General features: G+C 51.9%; 1 protein-coding gene across 3 annotated transcripts in view; it reads left to right on the top strand.

Moving 5' to 3' along the window:
* LOC140907130 (C-type lectin BpLec-like) overlaps positions 1 to 21,425 on the top strand; it is a 57,448-nt gene that overhangs the window by 9,420 nt on the left and 26,603 nt on the right. For 2 of the 3 annotated variants that reach the window (XM_073332385.1, XM_073332394.1), the window contains exon 1: positions 1,715 to 1,778. Coding sequence is in view for 1 of the 3 variants with exons in the window: in XM_073332423.1 (XP_073188524.1) it covers positions 1,667 to 1,778; positions 4,302 to 4,369 (180 nt within the window). In the remaining 2 variants the exon portion in view is untranslated. Of the gene's footprint in view, positions 1 to 1,666; positions 1,779 to 4,301; positions 4,377 to 21,425 lie in introns of those variants that run through there. The other variant, XM_073332423.1, reaches the window with a different exon arrangement.

The raw sequence follows: 21,425 nt of genomic DNA on the forward strand, positions 1-21,425 counted from the left end.
CTTAATCGCTTACAGTTCAAAGTGGGCAACCGCGGTTCTTGTTTGGCCCCTGGGCCAGGCCAGTTGCGAGTCAGGGCTCTGCAGGCCAGTGCCGGGGGGAGGGGAGCGGGGCGGGAGGTGCTCCAGTCCAGTCTCTAGCCCAGCAAAGAGGCTGGTTTCCAGGACAGGATCAATTAGTGTCTCTCCCTGGGGCCCTGCCCAGCTGCTGCTGCTCCCCCATGGACTCGGGCAGGACGCCGGCAGGGATGCTGTGTATGGTCATGTGTGTGACGTGGGACTTGCATGAGCACAAATCTTCTATGTAATCCACACAGCCAGCTGCGGAGGCTGGACGGGCCGTTTCGGAGAGCTCTGGGCGGTGGCACGTGGTGGGTGCGGCTGGCCCTGCTGCCCGGCGGGAAGCCGGAGAGCAATGCACCAGTGGTACCGATGGGAGACGGGGGAGCTCTGCGGGCAGCACTGCTGGGCCGCACAGACGCTCCCTGCTGCAGCCGCTCCTGTCTGGACCAGGGCACGGGAGAGGCTGGTGCTTCGGGGGCAGCGTCGGAGCAGACCCCTGCACGAGGCTCCCTGCAGCCGACAGGCTGCCACTTGCTAAACACGCCCGGCTGCTCTTGGCCTCCTCACTTCTCACTGTGATCAAATGCCAGAGACAGAGACCTCCTGGCCCACCCCTCGGGGCGTTAACAGAGCCTGGGGCAATGTCAGCACGGCCTCTGCCCCTGTGCAGCTCCCCCTGCGCCCACCCACTGAGGAGCTGCCTACCGAGGGACATGGCCCCATACAAAAGCCTGGGGAATTAATAACAGGGAAAGGTCAGGGTAAGGAAGCCAGGACCAGGAGCAAGCTGAGGCGGCCAGGACTGAGCAGGAGCAAGGCTGGGAAACAAGCAGGAGCAGGACATGGAGCAGGGCTGGAGCAGGACAGGAGCACGAAGAGGAGCAGCAGGCACAGGGAGGATCGCGGCCGTGGCATGAACACACTGAGCAGCCAGAGAGCTGCTGGGCTAAGAGCCGGCCAGCTGCCCTTCCTGCCCAGGCAGGTGGTGCAGTCAGTCCGGTGGCCTGCAGCCGGCTGGCTGCGCGGGTTGGGTTGCCAGGTGACTAATTCTGCTGCAGGCCCTGATCCCTGACAGTGCGAACCCCAGCTTCATCCAGCGCCCCCGCCCCCCAGAACTAACGCCGGGATCTCTGCAGCGGGGAGCAGAGTAACTCTCCTGTGGATGGGCTTTGGGAGCGTCGTCGTGTTGGTCGGTGCACACGGGAGAGAACGGGTCAGCAGCGTGGGTCTGCGGGACAGCGCGTGGGATGACGCTGCCGTGGTTGCCTGTCGGGCTGGGCTGGAGATGGACGTGGAAGCTGAGGGCAGGTCGGGGTGCGCTCCCCTCGGCGAAGTGGGGATGGCAGGGGCAGGGGGTGCTGGAGACTCTCCCTTCACTTGCTATTTTCATGCTTCCGAGGGCTTGGGCTGGTCCTGGTGTAACTTCAGCTGCCAGTAAGTGTAGCCCTGGTTGTCAGCACTGACATTTCACAGCAATGATCAATGTCTCCAGTGTCACTGGGCAGCCTCTGCCCGTGCCCTTCCCCTGGCCCCTCGGCTCCGGGACATGTCTCTAGCTGTGTAATCTTGGGTTTTACAGGGGCTCTGCTCTCCTTTGTCTCTGCAGAATCAAAGCTGGAGATGGGCCGATAAATCCCTGGTCAGCTTCAGTGCTTGGGATAACGGGCAACCTGATAATCAGAACCTAAACGAGGCCTGTGTAGTGTTAGAAAGTCCAGGTAAGTCGGTGGATCAGACCCACATGCACTTACAAGGGGAACCCTGGCAGTTCTGTGACCACACAGGTCCTGAGATACTGATCCGAGTTGTCCGCAGCGCGCTCTGGGGTGCCGATCCCTGCTCCTCTCTCTTTCCTGCCCCATGCTGGGAGGGCAGTCAGGAGAGAACCCCTTGTCTGACCTGGTAAAACTCCTACTTACCAGATCCCCTGCGTCAGTTCACATCTCTGCTCCAGTGACAGGCAAGAGAGACGTGTGTGTACACACACACACCCTGGCCCCAGAGGGGGACTCTGCTGAGCTGTTAAAGGGGGATGGCTCTGAGTCACTGTTGCACCCCTGCTCTGCAAACACTGATCCACACAATGATGTGGGCACCGAGCTGCATTTGGCCCCCTTGCGGGGTCGTGTTACTCACAAGCATTTGCACACATGCCGGCTGCTTGTGAAAGTGCTGCACCATCTCGGAATGTCCACAGACTGAGCACGAATGAAGGTTCCCAAGGAAACTGGCACCGGGAGGGGATCGTTCGCAGAAGCTGCAGCCAGGGAGCAGACCCCGTGGCAGTAGCATACGTGACCGAGGGCTCACGGCGCCAGTGGGGAGGGGAAGAAGTTCCAAATAGCCCAGACGGCGGCAGTGACTAGCCCAGTGGTTTTCAACCTTTTTGTATTGGTGACCCCTTCTGCACAGCAAGCCTCTCAGTGTGACCCCCGTTATACGTTCACAAGGAGAGGGGTCATTTAATGTAATGGGGTTCGGGGCTGTCAGCCCCACAGAGCTGACAGCTCCCTGCCCCCATGTAACCACCTTGCAACCCCATAAGGGGTCCAGATCCCAAGTTTGAGAACCTCTGGACTGGCCAGTGTTAGTGGATAACGAGGGGTCGCTTTGCAGACAGGTTCTGAACAGGAGAGGAGCGAAATACACAATGAATCCCCTGCCTGGCCCTGATCACTGAGTGCTGTGTCCGCACGGGGCCTGCAGTGCCAGTGGGTGTGGGGAGTGAGGGGCAGGGTCGGGGCTCAGACCAATTCCATTTATCACTGGGACAGGCCTGGGCTTGCCATAAGCCGGGTGTGGTAGACAGTCACATGCTATAGTAACAAGCAGCCAATTGACCATTGGGCTCTGTAATAATTGATTAACGTTTTACTAAAACATTAATTCTTTGTTACTTTTATAAACTATTCCTAAATTGCACCCATATAAGGAACATGGAAGTCCCAAAGCCAAGGAAAGTACTAAGGCTGCCTATGTAACCTTAACGGAGCCCCTGGTACGGGCGCATCATGATACGGTCTTGAGTTACAGGCTCACTGTCTGTCAGGCCTGATGCCAGCAGATGGGCACAGCCAGGGCCGCAGTCACTGGACGGGGCTAGAGTCAAACAGCAGCAGAAACCCGCACCCACGAGGAGCAGTAGCACATGGACCAGGCGTCTCCCCTTTCACGCTGAGCCTCGGCATCTCTTTGCAGTGTTATGCAGACAAAACCACACAGGATTGTTTCAGGGGACAAGACAAGATGTCACGTTTATTATAACACAATTTGATCTATAACCACTAGCTAATAGCTAATACTTACTTACACACACACACCCCCAAATGTTCTGCAGCTGCTGAATAGCTACCAGTCCTGAATGTAGCTTGGGCTCGTGGTGGCTAACTGGCCAGGAAAGCCGGGCACAAGGGAGGGCTGGGACTCTATTGGGCATGCACCGATGCCCTTCCATGTTGGCAGCAGAATGTTACCCTCCAAAGTCTTCCATCTCCCCCATCCTTTTTGTAGGCTTTAGTTTGAATCCAGAGTCTATCGGTCTTGCTGTGTCACTCTGCCTCTGGGTCCGGTGTGACTGATCCCCTGTCAACTGCAGACATGACTTGCAGCCTAGGACCTGGCTTTGATGTTTCTTCAATTGTACCTTTGTTCTTTTCTTTTGAGGGTGGACTCCTCTTCCTTTGTCAGGGCTGTTGTCTGCATCTTCAGCCGTTGGGTGTTTACACTTTCTTTCATCAGGACAGGCTGGAGCTGGAGGTTGATTCCATCATCCGTACATACCTCATTCCCACATCTAAATTACACTAATCAGTTTACAGCAGGGTTTTGCAAAAATGGAGTGAGCATTTTAAAATGGAGTTTGGGGCAAGTTAAAGGAATGACAAACAGTGAGCAGAAGCTACAATGTTGAAGCAGTGCAAATTTCAGTGATTTAAGAAGCAATTGGCTTGAAAGTGAAATTCAATTAGCCAGTTATTGGGGTAACCAATTAGCCAGTTATTGGGGTATGAATGAATGTTGTTTAATTCATAAACTTTGCTTATGAAGTTATATGAATAAAGTGAACAATTAAAAACAATTTCATTGATCAGTTTTACAGCAGGATGGGGCTGCCCCAATCTGTGCACAGGAGCTGGGATCTTCTCCAAGGGGCATGGAATGGGGCAGGGTTGGGGTCACTGTACGAGCAGAAATGGCCCACCCTGCCCCACCCTATGGGTCATTTCTGTTTTTCTTTCTAGGTTTTCAGAAATGGCATGATTATCCCTGTGAACACAGACACTCTTTCATTTGTAAGCGCAAACCCTAGGGGAGGCAGCTTGCCTGCACCTGGGGATTCGGTCCCTCTGGCTGCCCTGGGGGACCAGGTCCTGTGTCCCTGGCTGCAAAGCCCCTTTGGCAAAGCATCGCTGTGTTATGCTGTGTCACTCCCGCTCTGCTGTGCCCCCTTCTCTCTCTGTCGCACCTCTGCTCTTCTCTTCTCAGCAATCTCAGCACAGTGACGTGATAATAAACTTTCCCTGGAGCATTCAGCTCAGTGTGTGTCTCCTTCCTCCTGTTCCTGATCCTGGCCTGGACACTTCCATGTGTCGCCTGGCTCCAGCCTCAGCACCCCAGAGCTAGGGCTTCAGGGGCAGGAAAGGGAATGAATTAAGAATGAGGAGGGCCTGGCCTTCTGGTGAAAACATCGCTACCCCTGAGACACGGCCCATGCATCCTGCTCCCCCCCCGCCCCCGGGGGCTCATCCCTTCTGTCCTGTTTTGGGGGTAAAAGAGAAGCGTTAGTGGAGATGGGCTGGAGCTGGAGTTGCTCCTGTTCAAGTTTGGTTTGATCCCAGGTGGCGTTCGGAGTTGCCAGTGGCACTTGGGATGGTGTTTTAGGCCCACTCTGGTCAGGATGTTTTCAGGATGAGGATGACGAAGACCAGGAGACGGTGCAGGCAGCAGCTCTGATGAGAAGGCTGGCGTCGGTGCCTTTGTCTGCGTCCCCGGGATTCCTGCTGAAGTGTCTTTGTGGATAGCAGAGTCACTGGTCCGTCCGCCCGGCATTTTAAAGCCTGTGGAGAGAGCAGGAATACAGAACCGAAAAGACGGAGTCAGGACTCCAGGGTTCCAGTCCCAGCTCTGCCGGAGGCCTCTGCGTGACCTGGGGAACATCCCTTCCCCTCTCCCCTGCCATATTTATCTCTGTCCCTGACTGACGGGGGCCTCCTCTGCCCCCAGCCTTCATACAGCCTCTCTCAGAGCGTCCCCTTATTGTGCTGGCCCCAGGTCTTTCCTCCAGGAAAAGGGGCTCTCCTGATTCAATCCCATTCAAATAGCAGCTAGAATAGTCACCAAACTGGCAAACCAAGTTTCTTCGATTTCAGCTTTAAAACCTAACTGGCCTCCTGGCAAAGCCACAAACATGAGGCCTGTTCGGGGTACCAGAGGTAGGGGACCCGCACAGTACAGCTCCTTTCAAGGAATCCAATGGTTTAGCACAAGCTGGACAAACTCAGCCCTGTGTATGTGAGCGGGATCTGAATGGGCTCCCCTCTGCCCTGTGGGGATGAGCTGGGGGAGCAGACCTCAGGAGCAGACCGTATCTGACACGCCTGGGCTGCCTCGGTGCTCGGCAGACAGACCTGCTTTACCACAGTGCTCAGCTGGGCTGTTCTGGGTTAGTCTGGGACGCGGGGTGTGAAATGTTGTTATCCTCATTGTACGAATCCAAGGCGGCAGGACCGTACTCACCCTGCCTGATCGACCCTCACGCGCTGGGCGGGGCGAGTGACCCCAATCCAGGACGAGCCCGAGGGGGTGGGGCCAGGTGTTCTCTCCTGCCGGGGCTGGGGACTCTGTTTAAAGACAACGTGATCAAAGACAACACAGAATGCAGCAGCAGGGGGGTCCCCCACTCCCCAGGGAACGCACTAAGCGCCGGGCTAATTGGCAGAGCCTCAGAACTCAGCGTCGCAGCTCGAGGCAGAAGCGGGAAACAGCAAATGGGGCAGAGCCAGCGACGAGCCCACGGCAAAGGGGTCGGGACAGAGACAGCAGCGACAGTGTGAGCTGCGGCAGCCGGGCCATTGCGCAGCACCCCCGGGGCGGGAGGTGAAGCCAACGAAGACACCCCTGAACTGTGGGACTTCCCTGTCGTGGGAAACCAATGGGGCGTGGAGGGGATGGGGCAGTGTGCATTCAGGGACATTTGTCCATCCAACAGCCAGACTGCAAGGTGGGAAACTGAGGCAAATGTACCCAGGGAATGGTCCCACTCTCGTGGGGAAGTTTCCTGGCTTCTGTGCTACCCTGATGGAATTGGAGAGTGAAAGGATCTGAGTCCCCACCCCGGATGCCTGCCTGCCCTCATTGTGGATAGCTCTTTGAAATCATCCACTCAATGTGCAGCGGCAGTCAAAAAAGCGAACAGAATGTTGGAAATCATCAAGAAAGGGATCGATAATAAGACGGAAAATGTCCCACTGCCTCTATAGAAACCCATGGGACGCCCACACCTTGAACACTGCGTGCAGATGTGGTCGCCCCAGCTCAAAAAAGATATACTGGACGTGGAAAAGGTTCAGAAAAGGGCAACAAAAATGATTAGGGGCATGGAACAGCTTTTGTATGAGGAGAGATTAATAAGACTGGGACTTTTCAGCTTAGAAAAGAGATGGCTAAGGGGGGATATGATAGAGGTCTATAAAATCATGAGTGATATAGAGAAAGTAAATCAGGAAGTGTTATTTACTCCTTCTCATAATACAAGAACAAGGGGCCACCAAATGAAATTAATAGGTAGCAGGTTTAAAACAAACACAAGAAAGCATTTTTTCACACAACACACTGTCAACCTCTGGAACTCCTTGCCAGAGGGTGCTGCGAAGGCCAACACTATGATGGGGTTCAAAAGGTAGCTAGATAGATTCATGGAGGACAGGTCCATCAATGACTATTAGCCAGGATGGGCAGGAATGGTGTCCCTAGCCTCTGTTTGCCCGAAGCTGGGATTGGGTGACAGGGGACGGATCACTTAGAATCATAGAATCATAGAATATCAGGGTTGGAAGGGACCCCAGAAGGTCATCTAGTCCAACCCCCTGCTCGAAGCAGGACCAATTCCCAGTTAAATCATCCCAGCCAGGGCTTTGTCAAGCCTGACCTTAAAAACCTCTAAGGAAGGAGATTCTACCACCTCCCTAGGTAACGCATTCCAGTGTTTCACCACCCTCTTAGTGAAAAAGTTTTTCCTAATATCCAATCTAAACCTCCCCCACTGCAACTTGAGACCATTACTCCTCGTTCTGTCATCTGCTACCATTGAGAACAGTCTAGAGCCATCCTCTTTGGAACCCCCTTTCAGGTAGTTGAAAGCAGCTATCAAATCCCCCCCCATTCTTCTCTTCTGCAGGCTAAACAATCCCAGCTCCCTCAGCCTCTCCTCATAACTCATGTGTTCCAGTCCCCTAATCATTTTTGTTGCCCTTCGCTGGACTCTCTCCAATTTATCCACATCCTTCTTGAAGTGTGGGGCCCAAAACTGGACACTGTACTCCAGATGAGGCCTCACCAATGTCGAATAGAGGGGAACGATCACGTCCCTCGATCTGCTCGCTATGCCCCTACTTATACATCCCAAAATGCCATTGGCCTTCTTGGCAACAAGGGCACACTGCTGGCTCATATCCAGCTTCTTGTCCACTGTCACCCCTAGGTCCTTTTCCGCAGAACTGCTGCCTAGCCATTCGGTCCCTAGTCTGTAGCGGTGCATTGGATTCTTCCATCCTAAGTGCAGGACCCTGCACTTATCCTTATTGAACCTCATCAGATTTCTTTTGGCCCAGTCCTCCAATTTGTCTAGGTCCTTCTGTATCCTATCCCTCCCCTCCAGCGTATCTACCACTCCTCCCAGTTTAGTATCATCCGCAAATTTGCTGAGAGTGCAATCCACACCATCCTCCAGATCATTTATGAAGATATTGAACAAAACCGGCCCCAGGACCGACCCTTGGGGCACTCCACTTGATACCGGCTGCCAACTAGACATGGAGCCATTGATCACTACCCGTTGAGCCCGACAATCTAGCCAGCTTTCTACCCACCTTATAGTGCATTCATCCAGCCCATACTTCCTTAACTTGCTGACAAGAATACTGTGGGAGACCGTGTCAAAAGCTTTGCTAAAGTCAAGAAACAATACATCCACTGCTTTCCCTTCATCCACAGAACCAGTAATCTCATCATAAAAGGCGATTAAATTAGTCAGGCATGACCTTCCCTTGGTGAATCCATGCTGGCTGTTCCTGATCACTTTCCTCTCATGCAAGTGCTTCAGGATTGATTCTTTGAGGACCTGCTCCATGATTTTTCCAGGGACTGAGGTGAGGCTGTCTTGATGATCACCTGTCTGTTCATTCCCTTTGGGGCACCTGGCCCTGGCCACTGTCAGAGGACAGGATAGTGGGCTGGATGGACCTTTGGTCTGACCCAGTCTGGCCGTTCTTATGTTCTTATGCCCTCGAGGACTCCACTTCCCTCTCCCATGCGGCAGAGTCCTTGTCACCCTGACAAGGCTGGGCCCAGATTCCCTGGGGTACTTGACCATGGGAGACTCAGGATGGAGCGAGCGTGTCCCCTCTGAGGGGTAATCTCTGCTCACCAGCCACTTCCCTGACCCAGCAATCGCTGCATTGAGTTTAAACCACACACAACTTATTAAACAGCAACTGCAAAAAATGAGGGGGAAATGGAAAAGGTGGAAGGATCCAGGAACCCGCCTGATGGGCCAGGGGATACCACAGACTAGGGTCTCTGGGACTCTGGGATTCACAGCCTGTTCCCTACATTTCCAGGCCCTGGCTGCGCTGCGGTGACACTGCGGGTCAGACACCTGTTCTGGCAGTGCCCAGATGCCCTCAGGCTGCAGGTGCTGGGACCCTTCTCCCCAGCATTGCCCCCCCCATCAGGTTTATCCCGCCCGCCCCCCCCCCCCGAGTCTGGCCTGCCACGGCCTCTGATCTGGTGACGTCTCCCTGTGCTGGGTCCACTGCCCAGGGCCCCTTCGCTCTGCCCAGCTGCTCACCGCACTTGGCTCCAGAGTTACTGGTGTAAGCTGAGTCTGGATGAGCTCTCCCCTGACATCGAGTGGTGAGCTGGGGAAAAGGACTTCAGGAGCTGATCTCCCTTGCATGGGCACTCCCACCCTGCCTAGGTGCTCAGCAGGATGGGATTGCTTGCCCAAATGGTCACTTTCGGCTGGTGTGCGATCCCCAAGCTCCTTGTTATTGGAGCAGGAGCAATAAAGCCTTGTTATCATTGTTGTGTGAACCAAGGGCAGCAGAACTGTACTTGGCATGTCCTGAGTGAGGGACTCACCTGCAACTAAATGGCACTCACAAGGCATGGGACACGGTTCCAACACTCCAGTGAGTTGAGTGTCATCTTCAGTTCCTGTATAACCCTGCTGCCAGGCCAAGTTGATAGCAGCAAGGGCTGGGTTCAGCACACAGGGGTTCCCTCTCAAAGCAAATGCAAAACTGGCTTGAGCCCCCACCCAGTGACCTGGGAAAATCTTACACACCCCCTGGGCGCCTCGAAGAGGCAATAGTTCCCCTCTCGCAAGCACGGCGTCTCGGTGTAGCAGAGACATGAGGTAAACGACATCAGCATTAAATTGGGGAAACACCCCAACTAGTGTTCATTAACCAAACCATGAGCAAAGACCCACCCCAGCAAATTGGGCCACGTCCTTTCCCTCGGGTTCTTGAGTCCCAGAACCCAAACGTCTCTTGAGTCCAGCAAGCCACAAATCACCCAAAGTTCAAAAAGTCCAGCCCCAGAGTTCAAAAGTTCATCTGCAGAGTGTTGCTCCCCAGTCTGGCTAAAATGTGCCTGTGTGTGGGGGGAAAGAGGTAACGGGCACCTTACGTGTCCTGAAGCTGACTGCCCCACAGGGCTCGGCTCTGCTCTGCTCTCTCACAACCGGCTCCGCTCTGCACAGCTCGCCGTCTCACGAACGCTCCGCCAGCCTAGCCACGAACAGCACCACTGCACTCCAGTTCTTCTGGCTCCCCACTGCTTGACAGAGCGCTCAGTGATTCCAGCTCATGGGAGCCTTAGTGCTGGTGCACCAGGAGGCCAAAGTGAATTCAGCACAGTACCTGTAGCAAGACTCTTAATAGACCCAAAACTAGCTCTGACATTCCACAGTGGAGAGAGACAGAGGTGCAATGGGTGTGTCAGGCCCTTACAAAGGGGCCCACACCACCAGGTACAAATACCTGCCTCAAGCCTCTCTCAGTTCACAGAGTTTTGGAACCCATGTCCCCTGCCTAGCGAGTGCTACTTAGTTGATGGCGAGTCCCTCCATCATAACAAAAGGCCACGTGCAGTTCCAAGCACAGTTCCCATAATCAGGGTAATAACGATTTATTCTTCCCGCCCCAATAACAGAGACACTGGGGATCCCACAACAGCCAAAGTGACCATTTGGGCAGCTATGGCCTCATTCTAGGCGGGGTGGGTGTGCCTATGCAAACGAGATCAGCCCCTGAAGTTCTTTTCCACAACTTGCCACACCTCACCACCAGATGTCAGGGTGGAGCTCATCCTGACTCTGCTTACATCCTCCCCCCAGCCGAGAATTTGGCGTCCCGACAAATCATACTCCTTTTATACCAACTCATTGGTTTCCTCCAAAGGGCCTCAGGAAGCCCACTTTAGCTTCCACAAGCCTGTGTGCTAAATGTATTGGCTCCTCACTAGTCACCCCAGGTGCATCATAAGTTAACCGTTTCACTGGTCTTATCACCCTGTCTCGTCTATTGAGAATCTCTGTTGCCGAGGTAGGGGGAACATCCTCTTGAGTGACGGATGGAGAGCCTTCCTTTGAGGGTCCCTTGGCTACTGGCGTAGGCCCCTGCACTCCTAGTTCTAACGCTGGAGGGTCCAAGGTGCCCAGGACATCCTCTACCTGTCTGTCCCCATTGTCCAATAACCTGTGTGTGTCATCACAGGGGGGTCTCATCAGCAGCACCGGGGTATCAGAAAGGGGCCTAAATAATTCCGCCATTGGGTTTAGGGCGGAAGAGGGAGAACTCTCATTTGGTTCAGCTGATCGAGACTGAAATCTTGTCTCCATCCCAGGATACACCAGGGTTGTGTCTTCCTCCTCAGACTCACTCTCAGATGTGCAGAATAGGGGTAAGTTAGCTGCACGGGGCCCACTGTCTCTGTTGGATGGCGGCTTTGGTCTAGCACTTCTGTTCTGCCCGGCTGCCCTGCCGTGGCCCATCTCTTAAGGGGTGCTTACCAATTCCCCCACAGGGAGCAAAAGGTTTCTATGCACCGTCTTTATTTGCCATGGACCGTCTTCAGGTTTGATCTTGTAGACCGGCAGATCTCCCAGCTTTTCCATCACCAGGTAAGGTATTGCCTTCCATCTGTCAGCTATCTTGTGTTTGCCAGCAATACCCAAATTTCGCAGCAGGACTCTGTCCCCCGGCTGGAGCTCCTGCGAACGCACTCTAGCATCATATCGATGTTTGTTGCGGTCTGCGTTCTTCTGAGCCGCAGCGGTAGCTAAGCGATAAGCATCCCGCAGCTTTTCTCTTAGTCGGGATACATATTGCTGATGAGTTTCATAGCTATCTCCATCCTCTGATACACCAAAGCACAAGTCTATGGGTAATCTTGGTTCTCGCCCAAACATCAAGAGATATGGGGTGACTCCCGTAGCATCGTTCTTTGTGGCATTGTAGGCATGCACCAGAAATGCGACATGCTGGCTCCAGGTTGCCTTCTGCTCTGGTCGCAAAGTTTCCAACATATCTAATAGGGTTCGGTTGAACCTCTCTGGCTGAGGATCACCTTGGGGGTGATAAGGCGTTGTCCTAGACTTTTTAATTCCTGCTATCTTCAGCACCTCCTTCAGAAGGTGACTCTCAAAATCCTGCCCCTGATCAGAGTGTATCCGAGCTGGGAATCCATAGACTGAGAAATATTTGTCCCACAATACTCGAGCGACGGTGGTGGCCCTCTGATCACGTGTGGGATATGCCTGTGCATACCGTGTAAAATGGTCAGTCACTACTAGAATGTTCCCAGCATTCCTCTTGTCTACCTCTACAGACAAGAAATCAATGCATACCAACTCCAAAGGTTTGTTGCTGGTGATGTTCTTGAGATATGCAGCCCTCGTGGGCAGAGTTTTCCTTTGAACACATCGAGCGCAAGTCTCACATTTCCTGCGAACATCTTCAGCCATTCGGGGCCAATAGAACCTACTACGAATAAGTTCCAGGGTCCTCTCCGTCCCTAAATGCCCAAAGTCTTCATGAGGGCCCTCATGGCCAGGGCTCTGTACTTTTTTGGCAGCACTAGTTGTGCTCGTTGTTTTTGTGAAGGGTCGGTGGTCATTCGGTGTAGCACTCCCTGAATCAGTTTTAGTTTGTTCCATTCTCTCAATAGTAGTTTACCCTCCGGGTTAGGTGGGACAACCACAGCTGGGCTTCGCCCCTCCCTTTTGGCAAGTAGTGTATCACGAATGTCAATATCTTGCTGCTGGGCTTCTTGCCAGTCAGCCGCATTGAGCATGGGCAAAGGAGATTGGTCCAATACACTATAGTTCACTGAAGCAGAAGGCATGCATTCAGGGGGCAGGCCCAAAGCTTCTGCAACACATCCCTGAAAGTCTTCACGGGCCTCTGGCTCTCGGCGACTCACACTGCAAATAGCTCTCACTCCATCTGTGGGTATCACAGCAACTTCTGGAGCCTGCGGACGCCTGGACAATGCATCTGCGTCTACATTGCTTCTCCCTGATCGGTACTGAATGCTGAACTCATAGCTAGCCAAGGTGGCCACCCATCTCTGCCCTGTAGCATCCAGCTTAGCACTTGTTAACACATACGTCAGTGGATTGTTGTCTGTCCACACCTGGAACTGAGCACCATACAAGTAGTCTCGAAATTTCTCAGTGATGGCCCATTTCAAGGTCAAGAATTCCAGCTTGTGGGTGGGATAGCGAGTTTCACTATCAGACAATCCTCGGCTGGCAAAGGCTACAGGTTTACATTTGCCTTCCACTTCCTGGTACAGGACTGCTCCCAGACCCTCCAAACTGGAATCAGTATGCAGGATAAATGGTTTGCTTGGGTCAGCAAAAACTAGGACTGGAGCATGAGTTAGGCAAGTAATGATTTCTCGAAAAGCCCTTTCACATCTCTCATCCCACTGTGGCCCAAATGGTTCAAAGGGGCCATAGTGTCTCTGCACAGGAGGCTTTGGGGACCTCCCCTTATTCTTGGTCTTAGATTTGTTCTTGCTGGACTGATGTCCCCTGGTAAGATCGTTCAGAGGCTTTACAATCGTAGCATAGTTTTTCACAAATCTGCGGTAGTAGCCACTAAATCCAAGGAAGGTCTTGAGTTCTCTGTAGTTACTTGGACGTGGCCATATAGTGAGTGCTTCTATTTTATCAGGATCAGTACTCACACCCTCTTGGGACACAATGTGACCCACATACTTCACTGAGGTTCTGCAGAACTGGCATTTGTCAATTGAGAGCTTCAGACCATAATCCTCCAACCTATCAAGCACTTTAAGAAGTCTTTCTTCATGCTCCTCTAAGGTTCTTCCAAACACAATCAGGTCATCCAAATAAACTAACACTTGCAGTAAATTCATGTCTCCCACAACTTTCTCCATGAGACGTTGAAAGGTGGCAGGTGCTCCAGAAATCCCTTGGGGCATGCGTTCGAACTGATAAAACCCTAATGGGCAAATGAAGGCTGTCTTCTCCTTATCTTCTTCTCCCAGAGGGATCTGGTAGTATCCACTTCGAAGATCCAACACAGAGAACCACTGGCTTCCCAGCAAACAGTCTAAGGCGTCTTGCACTCGAGGCATAGTGTACTGGTCGACCACAGTACGGCTGTTTAGGGTGCGGTAGTCAATACACATCCGGATTTTCCCATTCTTTTTACGGATTACCACAATGGGTGAGGCGTATGGGCTGCGGGACTCTGTAATGATGCCATTCGCAGCCAGCTCCTGAAGATGATGTCGCACATCTTCCATCTCAGAGAGAGCAATCTTCCTAGATCTCTCCCTGAAAGATCAAGAGTCATGTAGTCTGATATTGTGTTCTACTCCTTTTGCACATCCCACACCCCACTCATGCAGTGAGAACACCTTGGATCTTTCACAAAGTTTCTTCCTCAGGCGATCTTTCCACTCCTCGGACACTGGTGAATCTCCAAAGTCAAACTTTGCTGGGTCTATCGTCGGAACTTGAGTTTCACACTGGGGTGTTACAATTGACTCGGGTTCAAAGAGGTCTGCTATCTTTTGTCCTCGCCTCACAAAAATATCACGACTTGTTCCATTAGCAATCAGTATAGTCACCCCCTGGGCTTCAGCAGGTAGGGTTATGACTCCACTGGGGACTGGCCCTCCTTCAGGGAGCCCTCCCTCTGTCGGCTGATCTACCACTGCTAATGTTCTCTTACTGCCTTTCCGGCAGGTACTCATGACAATCACCTCCTTTTCTGTCATTGCAGGCACCACTAAGGGGACCGGGCCTGCATACCTCAATGCTCCCACCGGCAAATCAGGCATCACTCTTTTTGTGTCCTCAATTTTTCTGTAGGCTGCAGCACAATGTGTGTGTATCACCAAGGTATTCAGGTATTGGTCCCCTGCTCGCTGTCTGCAGTAATCTGCAAGTACCTTAAAGAGGCTGGAGTTGGTCCCTATTAGCACGGACACCTCAGAGACACCTTTAGGGTCAGGGCATATTAAAGCTGCAGTGTCCACCTCCTGTCTTACCCCAGCAATCTCTTCTGGGAATTCCAGGTGTACAATGACATACCCCTGATACGGGTGTTCATTCATGCTGAGACCACACAGGCCAAGCCCTGTCAAGGGCTGTATAGGCAGATGCGTAAGCATCTGCTGGTAGAAAGACTGGAATACGATAGTCACTTGGGATCCCGTGTCAAGCACTGCTCTACATTCTGTCCCTTCAACCTTTACAGTGACCTCTGCTCGAGGTCCTATCAATCCTGGTGGGATTCGGGTGGCATGGTTCTTCGCAGGGGAGCCTCCAAACCCTGCAGGCCTAGGCGGCTCCCTCCCCAGGCTCTGGGGCCGTTTCCCGACTTTCCCCAGGTGGTCCTCAGCTTTTGGTATACTAGCGAGGGATTCTCTGCATTCTGACCCCTGGCAGCAATGTGCCCATCCTGGCCACATCGGTAGCAGAAGAAGGATTGCCCTTTCCCGTGTTGCCGGGGTGGGGCAGAGGTTCTAAATGTAATCTTCTGGACCGTGGTAACGGGGGGTTCCTTGTACTGAAGTCTTTGCTGAATCGATGGCATTCTCTAGTTCAGCCACTTTCTGTGTCAGGACCTGCACTCGTTGGGTAAGTTCCTCTTGAGGATTCACCATCAGCGCCTTGGGCATTCGTATGGATGTTGTGGCAGTTGCCTGGGGTGGCTGAACCTCCCAAACCTCACCAGCTTCCTGCCTCTCTTCCTCCTCTCGGACCTCTTTTATCAGCCGAGAGTAACCCGGTGGATTGTCTTGGTGCTCCCTTAATCGAAGGTGGAGAAGGATTGGGTTCTGATATTGAATTCCCCTCACGATCTGAGCCAATCTAGTCCGGTCCATTTGCTCAACCACTATTGCTCCCCTCATGATGGCTCTCTGTAATCATTTCTTGGGGACAATGTATACCTTCAGATCAGCGGCACTGCTATGGGTACCCGCATGGCCCCACAGTATGCCAACATTTTTATGGCTGATTTAGAACAACGCTTCCTCAGCTCTCGTCCCCTAAAGCCCCTACTCTACTTGCGCTATATTGATGACATCTTCATCATCTGGACCCATGGAAAAGAAGCCCTTGAGGAATTCCACCATGATTTCAACAATTTCCATCCCACCACCAACCTCAGCCTGGTCCAGTCCACACAAGAGATCCACTTCCTGGACACTACAGTGCTAATAAACAATGGCCACATAAACACCACCCTATACCGTAAACCTACTGACCGCTATTCCTACCTGCATGCCTCCAGCTTTCACCCTGACCACACCACACGATCCATCGTCTACAGCCAAGCTCTGCGATACAACCGCATTTGCTCCAACCCCTCAGACAGAGACAAACACCTACAAGATCTCTGTCAAGCTTTCTTACAACTACAATACCCACCTGCAGAAGTAAAGAAACAGATTGATAGAGCCAGAAGAGTTCCCAGAAGTTACCTACTACAGGACAGGCCTAACAAAGAAAATAACAGAACGCCACTAGCCGTCACCTTCAGCCCCCAACTAAAACCCCTCCAACGCATTATTAAGGATCTACAACCTATCCTAAAGGATGACCCAACACTCTCACAAGTCTTGGGAGACAGGCCAGTCCTTGCCTACAGACAGCCCCGCAACCTGAAGCAAATACTCACCAACAACCACATACCACACAACAGAACCACTAACCCAGGAACTTATCCTTGCAACAAAGCCCGTTGCCAATTGTGCCCACATATCTATTCAGGGGACACCATCACAGGGCCTAATAACATCAGCCACACTATCAGAGGCTCGTTCACCTGCACATCCACCAATGTGATCTATGTCATCATGTGCCAGCAATGCCCCTCTGCCATGTACATTGGTCAAACTGGACAGTCTCTACGTAAAAGAATAAATGGACACAAATCAGATGTCAAGAATTATAACATTCATAAACCAGTCGGAGAACACTTCAATCTCTCTGGTCACGCAATCACAGACATGAAGGTCGCTATCTTAAAACAAAAAAACTTCAAATCCAGACTCCAGCGAGAAACTGCTGAATTGGAATTCATTTGCAAATTGGATACTATTAATTTAGGCTTAAATAGAGACTGGGAGTGGCTAAGTCATTATGCAAGGTAGCCTGTTTCCTCTTGTTTTTTCCTACCCCCCCCCCCCCCCCAGATGTTCTGGTTTAACTTGGATTTAAACCTGGAGAATGGTCAGTTTAGATGAGCTATTACCAGCAGGAGAGTGAGTTTGTGTGTGTATGGGGGTGGGGGGGATGTGAGAAAACCTTGATCTATGCAGGAAATAGCCCGACTTGATTATGTAAAGAGTTGTCACTTTGGATGGGCTAGCACCAGCAGGAGAGTGAATTTGTGTGGGGGGGTGGAGGGTGAGAAAACCTGGATTTGTGCTGGAAATGGCCCACCTGTTGATCACTTTAGATAAGCTATTACCAGCAGGACAGTGGGGTGGGAGGAGGTATTGTTTCATGATTTCTGTGTGTATATAAAGTCTGCTGCAGTTTCCACGGTAAACATCTGATGAAGTGAGCTGTAGCTCACGAAAGCTCATTCAAATAAATTGGTTAGTCTCTAAGGTGCCACAAGTCCTCCTTTTCTTTTTGCGAATACAGACTAACACGGCTGTTCCTCTGAAACCTGTATATAGGCAGAAACTTTCTCTCCCTTTTGTTGCCTGGCATTGAGGAACTTGCAATAAACATCCTCTGAGCCCTCGGTTCTCCCAAAGGCGTGATCAAGGGCCTCTAGGCAGTCCTTTACCTTGACTCCAGGGTTACTGAGCTTCAGGGTGCGAATCACATCTAGGGCTGGCCCCCTGAGGTACTCTACTAGTTGCCTTCTCTTTTCAGCATCAGGTGCTGCCCACTCCTGCAGCATTTCAGTGGTGTGTTCCAGCCAGGGTTCAAATGCTTCCTCCCCAGGCATTGGGGTGGGACCCCCAGAAAACAACCTCAGTTTACGATAGGGGCCTGACTCAGGGTGGGGTGGCACAACCTTCTCTAATGCTCGCCCCAAAGCCTTCACCCACTCATCAGGTGATGGAGCAGCCTCCCGGGGTGGGACTCCTGGGTCAAGGTCCAACAGACCCGGCATATCAGCCAAGGTCTTCCCCTCTTTCCCCAAAAAGGCCGACATTTTCTTTAAAAACTCCACTTCAGAGGCAGAGGCTGGTGAGGGCTGGCTCCCAGTAGTTATTACCTTCCACTACCATCTTCCACTGCTATCTTGCCTGGAACCTGTAGAGGGTCCACAGCCGTCGACGGCTCACACAGTACAGCAAAATTTCCGTCCTCCCTCACAAACATGCGCCCACGCATTTTACACTTACTCAGGTACTCAGTGGATGCCCTTAAGGCAGGCTCTATTGAGCCTTCATCAAATGCCTCCGGCACTCCGGTCACCAGGACACAGTTCCTAGGGTTAATATTCATCCCCTTGCACCAATCCTCTAGCAAGTGTAGGGCCATTATACAAACTGTAATTTCCTGGCTCCTGGGTCCCACACCACTGTGGTGCCTGGTAGCTCCAAGATCCCTTTGCTCATGGGGCTGGGCTGCTGTAGAGTCCCCTCACCCCCCGGGCAGCTGGTAGTTGCAGGGAGTCCCTGCTTCCCATTGTGGGCGGGAAGCTGCGGGGGTCCCTCACTCTTTGTGGCGGCTGGATAACTGCAGAGTCTGCCAGTCTCCCTGCCATGGCTAGGCAGATGCAGGGTCCACCAGCAGGCTTCTGACTAGGGAAATACAGTATATTCCAGAGGTGCAAGTCTGGTGGCTTGTGATATTTGCTGGTGCCCTTCTCTGTGTGATTTGTGAGTGGCTCAGGGAGCATTCACGCAATCTTGCTGTGTGTGGGACTCCACCTGCTGCTGTGTTAAGTGATAACTTGACCTGGAGGGGTTTGTTGTTTGTCACTATCAAAGCATTGTGAGAAGCAGCTCAGACTGGGGTCACAGTGGTACCCCAGTTCCAGGTTGTACCCCGGGGATCCCATCACAATGGATTCTTCATCAGTGTGTTGGGTTGGTCGGGAGTAGGGGTGGAGCACTGCCTGTTTCCAGAAGAAACCAGCAGCTAGTGTCATCCCTGTGACACAGCCATATCCTCCACCGCTGCTGGCCTGACAGTCATTGGATCACGTTCATCTGCGCTCTGCTAACTGATGAGCCCATTATTAGACATTTGTTCCCTATATAGATATTTAGAGACTGTAATCAAGTCACCCATTAACTTTGTCTTTGTTAAGTGAAATAGATTGAACTCCCAGAGGTCTATCACTCTATTGCAGCTTTTCTAATCCTTTCATCTTTTTAGTGGCTCTTCTCTGAACCCTCTCCAATTTATCAGCATCCTCCTTGTATTGCGAACATCAGAACTGGACACAGGATGGCAGCAGGAGTCACACCAGGGCCAAATACAGAGATAAAATAACCTCTCTACTCCTGCTTCAGATCTCCCTGTTTATACACCCCAGGATTAGAATAGCCCTTTTGGCCACAGGGTCACACTGGAAGCTCATGTTTGGCTAATTATCACCCATGACCCCAAAATCTCTTTTAGAGTCACTGCTTCCCAGGATAGAGTCCCCCATCCTGTAATTATGGCTGACATTCTTTGTTCCTTTTCCCTAGAGATCACGATGGCTGGAGATGGGGCAATGACTGTGGGTGGCCAGCGCTCCGGGGTGATTCTGAAAATTCTCTTTCTCAGGTCTTGTCTACACTGCAATGTTCTGCCAGCAAAAGTTTTGTTATTGATCAAAAGGCAGCATAAGAAAATCAGTATTGGATGTTCACAATACACTCCCTCTGTGGGCAGAGACCATCCACACTTAGCCAGGAATAGGGCACCTGGCTCAGAACCAGAAAAGGTTCAGAAAAGAGCAACAAAAATGATTTAAGGCATGGAACAGCTTTTGTGTGAGAAGAATTAATAAGATTGGGACTTTTCCGCTTGGAAAAGAAACGACTAAGGAGGATATGATTGAGGTCTATAAAATCATAACTGGTGTGGAAAAAGTAAATAAGGAAGTGTTATTTACTCCTTCTAATTGTAAGCAGAGTCAGGATGAGCTCCACCCTGACACCTGGTGGTGAAGTGTGGCAAGTTGTGGAAAAGAACTTCAGGGGCCGATCTCATTTGCATAGGCACACCCACCCCGCCGAGAATGAGGCCATAGCTGCCCAAATGATCACTTTGGCTGCTGTGGGATCCCCAGTGTCTCTGTTATTGGGGCAGGAAGAATAAATTGTTATTACCCTGATTATGGGAACTGTGCTTGGAACTGTACTTGGCCTTTTGTTATGATGGAGGGACTCGCCACCAACTAAGTAGCACTCACTAGGCAAGGGTCATGGGTTCCAAAACTCTGTGAATGAAGAGAGGTTTGGGGACGGGTATTAATACTTAGTGGCATGGGTCCCTGGAGGAGGGCCTTACGTGCTAATTGCACTTCCTTCTCTCCACTGTGGAATATCAGAGCTAATTTTGATTCCATTAGGAGTCTAGTTACAGGCTGCTGAGCTGAGCTCACTTTGGACTAATGGTGCACCATCACTGAGGCTCCTCTCCTACAAGCTGAGTTTACAAAAGAGCTGATCTGACCAAGAGATGAAATCACTGAGCATTGTGTTAAGTAGTGGGGGAGCCTGAAGAGATATTGTGGAGCAATTTGTGGGACGGCTGGAGCACCATGTGGACTGGCTGATGGAGTAGTTCATGGGACGGCAGGAACTGCTTGGGGGACGTGGAGCGGAGCGGAGCAGTTTGTGGGATGGCGGGAGCTGCTTGTGGGCCGCAGAGCAGAGCCGAGCGAAGCAGTTCATGGGGTGGCTGGTGAAGCGGAGCGGAGAGAAGCCCTACAGAGCTGCGGAGCGGTCAGCTTCAGATCATGTAAGGTGCCCCTTACTTCTCTCTCTCCCCCCCACCTCCACCCAGGTTAGGAGGTGAAACACTGCATATAAACTTTCAAATTCTGGGGCTGACCTGACCAGGGACAGAGACTTTTGGGTCATTGGACTTTTGGGACTTTGGGTGATTTGGGGTTGCTGGGATTTAGTCAGTGAGGATTTAGGGATTCCTAAAGAAGGGCAATGGCATTTTGGGCTGTATAAGTAGGGGTATTGCCAGCAGATGGAGGGATGTGATCGTTCCCCTCTATTCGACATTGGTGAGGCCTCATCTGGAGTACTGTGTCCAGTTTTGGGCCCCACACTACAAGAAGGATGTGGAAAAATTGTAAAGAGTCCAGCGGAGGGCAACAAAAATGATTAGGGGACTGGAATACATGAGTTATGAGGAGAGGCTGAGGGAACTGGGGATGTTTAGTCTATGGAAGAGAAGAATGAGGGGGGATTTGGTAGCTGCTTTCAACTACCTGAAAGGGGGTTCAAAAGAGGATGGATCTAGACTGTTCTCAGTGGTAGCAGATGACAGAACAAGGAGTAATGGTCTCAAGTTGCAGTGGGGGAGGTTTAGGTTGGATATTAGGAAAAAAATTTTCACTATGAGGGTGCGAACTAACTGGAATGCGTTACCTAGGGAGGTGGTGGAATCT

The sequence above is a fragment of the Lepidochelys kempii genome, chromosome 1 (assembly GCF_965140265.1).
Source record: "Lepidochelys kempii isolate rLepKem1 chromosome 1, rLepKem1.hap2, whole genome shotgun sequence".
Lineage (NCBI taxonomy): Eukaryota > Metazoa > Chordata > Testudines > Cheloniidae > Lepidochelys > Lepidochelys kempii.